This window comes from Wolffia australiana, chromosome 8 (genome assembly GCF_029677425.1).
Source record: "Wolffia australiana isolate 7733 chromosome 8, ASM2967742v1".
Lineage (NCBI taxonomy): Eukaryota > Viridiplantae > Streptophyta > Magnoliopsida > Alismatales > Araceae > Wolffia > Wolffia australiana.
Window position 1 is genome coordinate 5,972,725 of NC_135842.1, and position 5,959 is coordinate 5,978,683.

General features: G+C 41.3%; 1 protein-coding gene across 2 annotated transcripts; it reads left to right on the plus strand.

The window, feature by feature from the left end:
• The first annotated feature begins 899 nt into the window (after positions 1-899).
• LOC144706847 (E3 ubiquitin-protein ligase DIS1-like) lies at positions 900-5,959 on the plus strand. 2 transcript variants are annotated; one of them, XR_013582329.1, is made up of 5 exons: positions 900-1,144; positions 1,615-1,847; positions 3,473-3,859; positions 4,619-5,658; positions 5,843-5,959. XR_013582329.1 is itself a non-coding variant. In XM_078579910.1 (4 exons), the coding sequence occupies exons 2-4, from the start codon at positions 1,638-1,640 to the stop codon at positions 4,937-4,939; spliced, it is 918 nt and encodes a 305-aa protein (XP_078436036.1). In that variant the 5' UTR covers positions 900-1,144; positions 1,615-1,637; the 3' UTR covers positions 4,940-5,827. The 2 variants fall into 2 exon arrangements, 1 of the variants encoding a protein (XP_078436036.1); XM_078579910.1 differs by lacking the exon at positions 5,843-5,959 and having other exon boundaries at positions 4,619-5,827.

A 5,959-nucleotide genomic window follows, 5' to 3' on the forward strand; every position in this document is an offset into this window, starting at 1 on the left:
GACCAAAATTGCATTACACTGAATAAAAATTCAGGTCTCCCCGAAAGCTCGCATCTGACATAGAAGTTGATGATGAAACAGTTGAATTAGGGATGGTCATGCAATACAATGCAGAACTTTGGCCCAACTCAGCACATTTCTGACTGCCCCAAACTCCTTGGGCAAGTAGTTGGCAGTTTCAGGGCAGAAATCTGAACTGCCCGGGGCCCAAAACTGACCCCACAAGGCTAAAGTGGGGCCTAAATTCAGTTCCAACCCCCCTAATGCCAAAAAATAACCAAAAGCTTATGAAACTCGCAACCCTGACACACTGACTCAACCTCTTAACTAATCACCTTCCCAAATTATTTATTTACGAAACAGTTTAATTATAAATTGTTAATCAAAACTGCCCATTCGCTCTCCCCCGTGCCCATAGATGAGCGGGTAGAGATAAAAAATTCAAACCGCACTGCGCAACGACAACAATTGGACCATCCCTACCTTGAATTCCAATTCAAGCCCCAGTCCAAACCCATACCCTGAGAATACCTGTGCCTGGGCTCACGTTAGAAAGTTATTTTAATCCGCAGGACCAACATACACTGGCTGACGCCGTCTGACGTCAGCTATTTTTAATCTCTCCATGCGGCTTTACTGCAACCATCAGTGAAAGGACAGAGAGAGGCGGAGAATAAGATCAGGTGGGGTGAGAATATTAGCCGCTTCTGCTGTCATCGCAGAACAAGTTAAAGCAGGATAGTATCTCACGTGACTGCAGTCTGGTTAGTAAATGCCGTGTTAACTAGAGACAGCCGTCTCTGCTGACGGATCCCGTTTGCCTATGCTGTTCCCGAGGTACAGTGTACCTCTTCCTCTCTTTCTCTCTCTAGAGCGTCGTTTCCACCCTTTTTCTGGTGACGAGTCGTTTCATAACGGGCTTTTAATTCGAACTCGCCCTCTCTCTCTCTCTCTCTACTTTCTCTCTCTAGCCTCTCTCCTCCATCTCTCTCTTCTTGCTCGCCGATTTTGTGGATCATTACTGGGTTTTTGTTATTCATGCGATTGGCGTTGAGGGTTTTCGGAATGGCGTTATGAGTTGAAGGAATTGCAGAGTAGGACAGGAGAGGCGGGATTTGTGTGTTCTTTCTTCTCCTTTTCCGAGGTACGATGCAACCCTTTTGATTTTTTTTTGGGTTTTTTGTGTTGTATATGATGGGTTTTTCCGTTGACGGGATTTTGAAATAATCTTGTTTGATGATAAATGTTGTGTTTTTCGCGCTTTTGAGGTTTTTCGCTTGATGCATGCTTGTGTTTAAGACGTTACTCTTCTCGTTTGAAATTTGTTTTCGTTTTTTTAGATGTTGGAAATCAGGAATTTTTAGTGGCCCGTAGCAGGTTACTCTTTGGTTTTTTACATCAATCCGTATAATTGATATCAGAGCACCTGAGAAATCTCTATCCGAACTCTCCTCCGAATGCGAAGAATCTTCAGTTTACTTTAATTTCTGATTCTGCCGTTTTTTCTATTGTGTTTGTTTCTATCTCATCGATTAGGTTTTCATAACCTTTCGTTCTGCCTGAAATGTGTTCATTGGAGGTGTTTGAAAAATCATGTCTCCATTTCGTGTACAGGCTTGTCTCCTCTTTTTCGGTCTATGGCATCTGGAAACGGATTTTTTGAAGATATGCGTACGAATCCTGAAGTTATTGACCCACCAAAGAAGGAAGATCTTGTGGATGTCGGCGAGAACATCAATGATCCGATTCAGTTCTTCCCGAAATCTACTATATCTGTTTCTAGTAGCGTTCGTGAGCTTTTGGAGTGTCCTGTGTGCTTGAATGCCATGTACCCTCCTATTCATCAGGTTTGATCATAATTTTATTTTATTTTTTAATGTCTGTAGCATCAAAGACAATTTAATTGATATCCCCGTGTTTCTTGGATAATATTGTTATCCCCGTGGTGATGTTTTTCAAAACTTTAGCTGTATCAAAAGCGGGTAATGATTTACATCTTCCAATGTAGTTGTGGAAAATCTTGAACAAGCTTTTTTCCCTCGTGGGTGATTTTTTGTTGACTGATAAATCGATCATGAGAGACCCTCCAGTAGCTTAACCTCGAAATAGAGACTCATCCTTAAATTTTCTAGTGACGTCTTCTTCCCAACTTGGAGCTGTATGAGGTTGGGGGGGTGGCAATCTTGAAGAAGCTTTTCTATCTTTACCTCCATCAAGTTCTTTTGATTTTGATAGATCTCTTGGCAACACTCCCGTATCTCACGGCTGTTGATCTATCTCTCTATATTCCAATTATTCCATTCTACCTTCATCTCCTCTTATATCTTGATTTAGACAGATCTCCTTCGAGGAACCAATCGGATCCCTTTTCAGCAAATAACTGACCTCAATTTACGTCACAATATTACTCTACATGTCTGTTGCTATTCATGTTGTGTTTTTTGCACAAGGACGTGGCTCAGCCTTTGGTTGAAGATAATAATTGATTGCACTTTAGGTTTTTTAAGTAACATTATGAGAGACTTGATCATGGACTGCTTGGAATGCGATCAATTGATTCCACATATAAGAAGTATGCAAACAGTGGGTTCCTATCTACGTTCATAACTATAGAAACACGTGAGATAAACTAAGGGCAGGTGCACGTGAGTGATATACAGTTGTAATCCCTAGCTGTTTTTGCCGGAATGACCTTCAACATACTCCTTTCTTGCCCTGAATGTCTTACCATTGAGCTCACCCTTCTTTCCAATTGTATTTTCTTGTGCATGTAGCACTTAAAAAACAATAAGACAGTCCAAGGCTCGTGATATGATTTTACAGGACTGCAGTCTATTGATTTCCAAGTTTAGACTTAACAGATGTGTGGAGTTTTCTCGACACAGGAGATGCGTGTGACTTTTATTTTCTTCATCAGTGTTTTATCGTGAAAATTAATTGCTCATAATCATGGCTAACTTGACTGAATCATTGGCTATATTGTTTTTTAGCTTGTAATTTGGTAATAAAATGGCGATATTTCTATTTACTGAATAATTTTTTAAAAGCTTAAAAATGATGTTTCCGTTTATCATGGTTTGAGGTTTACATTTTACCCAGCCGAGTATTATCATTCTTTACTTCGTGCTACTTGTGGAATCCAGGTTATAAAATCAATAAAAAATAGTTTGATTTCTCCCTTCGTTTATTCCGAGGGCTCGTATGGCCACACTATATGTTCTGGATGTTTTTTTTTTTTTTTCTGGCTTGAGGTTTACTTGTCACCTAGATCCACGTTTTTTTGAGTTGTGCAAATCATCAAATCCAAATTTATGAAATAATCAAAATAACGGTTTGATCTCTATTACCCATGCTCGAGTCCACACCCTATGTTCTGGATGTTCCTGTTTTTTCTGGTTTCATTCCAGTATCATCATTGTTTTAATCATGCGACTTATCAAATGGTTTGATCCCGCCTCGGTTCTCTCCCCAGTGCTCGAACGGCCACACCCTCTGTTCTGGATGCAAGCCACGAGTACACAACAGATGCCCGACTTGCCGGCACGAGCTGGGCAACATCCGATGTCTTGCCCTGGAAAAAGTGGCGGCTTCTCTTGAGCTGCCCTGCAAATACCAAAACTTCGGCTGCGTGGGTATATTTCCTTACTATTGCAAGCTGAAGCACGAGGCTCAGTGCCAATTCCGGCCCTTTAATTGCCCATATGCTGGCTCTGAGTGTGGTATCGTTGGTGATGTCGCATCCCTCGTTGCCCACCTTAAGGACGACCACAAGGTGGACATGCACAATGGTTGCACCTTCAACCACCGCTACGTAAAGTCGAACCCGCATGAGGTTGAGAATGCCACGTGGATGCTTACGGTTGGTTCTTTACCTTTTCTCTGATGGAGACATTTATTATTATTTTGTATGCATTGTTTTACTAGTTCTTTCATCAGTAAAGTCCTGAACCCAGATGTTTGCTGTTTAGTTTGTTTCCTCTTCTTACATGATTTTCACAATCAATGTCAAACTTGACCAAGTTTTCATCCAACGACCCTTGTTTTCTTCATTTCAAGGCCTCGTTAGGCAAGGTTTTGACCAAAGTTCTGCTGTGATTTTTAATAAATTTGGGAAAGCAAGTCAGGCCAGTAATCCCTGTTTATCAACCTGACAGGTTGCACCGCAAGCCAAAGGTTTTACGTTCATAAATTTTAATATTCTGTTTGGATCTTCTCCCTTTCCTTTAATTATTGGGTTTTTTTGACTTTTTTTTGGAGCTTTATTTTCTTTTCGATTCATGTACTACTGCCTTGAGCTCAAACCAACTTCGTACGTTGACTAATGACAAGATGTGGATGTAACTTTCGTAGCTGCATGTGGCCCTCTTGGAACTTTAATTTCCATTTGGTTTTCTGTATTTTCATCTATAATGAGTTTGGCATAAACATAGGACTACTGTCATAATGGCAATTAATTTATTTTAAAAAATAGTTTATAAAATCTCATAAGGACTTTTTTTATCAATGGCGTATTGCTTACAAGCGACATAATGGGTTTAACCGCATCCTGCTAATCTCCAAATTGAGTTAAATTACTTGACTTTTAAGTTGACCAGAGTTAATTGCATTGTCTTGACAGGTGTTCAGCTGCTTCGGGCAATATTTTTGCCTGCACTTCGAAGCATTCCAGCTGGGGATGGCACCAGTGTACATGGCATTCCTGCGGTTCATGGGGGATGAAGGAGAGGCAAAAGGCTACAGGTACAGCCTGGAGGTGGGAGCCAATGGGAGGAAGATGACGTGGCAGGGAGTGCCACGTAGCATAAGGGATGGCCACCGAAAGGTCAGGGACAGTCATGATGGCCTCATCATTCCTCGTAACCTCGCCCTCTTCTTCTCCGGCGGAGATCGCAAAGAGCTCAAGCTCCGCGTCACCGGCAGAATCTGGAAGGAGCAGTAGTACCATCTTGAAGCTATTATCTTCTCTCTCTCTCTCTCTCTCTCTATTTCTCTATCAATTTCTCTCCATCTCCTTCTATTCAGCCCCTCGTTCTGTCCTCCTCTAATCCTATCTCCCATTCTCTTACTCCTCCAGACTGTCCTCCACTGCTGAGAAGGCAAATTCTCTTTGCTGCCATCGCTGACCTCTTCCATTTCAACTCAGCCCCGTTTCTTTTTAATCTCTATCCTTTTTCTTATCCAGTCTGTCTCCTTGTCTTTTTTCTTACTGTTGTCTCCCTGCTTCTGTGGCTATCTCTTCTGCACAGACTGACTTCCAATGATGAGAATGCAAATTCTTTTAGCTGTATCTCTTGTGGTTCAATTTCTCCCAAAGCCTCGCCATCTCCCTTTGGCCCATCCCTTTTTCCTACATCAATGTTCGTCTCTTATTTCTCCTTCTGTCTTGTTTCAGTTACTATCTTCCCTTGGTGTCCCCAATGATGACAATGCAAATTCTCATTGCTGCCATATCTGTTGGTTCTACTGTTCTCCCTTTCTCTCACTATATTCATCTGCTGTTCAGTATCCCATCTTTCTTCTTACTCCTCTCTCCCTGTTTCAATGACCATCTCTTTGAATGAAGAAATGGGTAATCGTCTTTGCTGTAAATCTCTTGGTTCCTGTTCCAGTGATTGAGCTTCAGGAGAATGATGGCTGAAAGCTTCATAACCCTAGATGGTTCGTTTTCTCCTTTCCCTTTTATTGTGTTTGAAGAGGCTGCAAGTTTTCTTGGTACATTTTTGCAACATGAATATTGGGAGCCTTTTTCTCAGTCTCAGAACTTGTATATTATGCAGTATTAGATAATGATTAAGCTTCATAAGCCTAGATGGCCTGTTTTATCCTTTCCATTTTCTTGTAGCTGAAGAGGCTGGCAGCTTACTTGGGACACATTTTTGCAATCTGTTGATTGGGAGCTCTTTTCTTGGACACTGAACTTGTATATAATGCTTGTTAAATAAGTTTTCATGACCCAGTA

What these genes read in the sequence shown, in the direction of transcription:
- LOC144706847 (XM_078579910.1), top strand. Translation starts at nt 1,638, where the DNA reads ATGGCATCTGGAAACGGATTTTTTGAAGATATGCGTACGAATCCTGAA. An exon ending in TGTACCCTCCTATTCATCAG is followed by an intron (nt 1,848 to 3,472) that starts GTTTGATCATAA and finishes TTCTCTCCCCAG; the next exon opens with TGCTCGAACGGCCACACCCT. An exon ending in ATGCCACGTGGATGCTTACG is followed by an intron (nt 3,860 to 4,618) that starts GTTGGTTCTTTA and finishes TTGTCTTGACAG; the next exon opens with GTGTTCAGCTGCTTCGGGCA.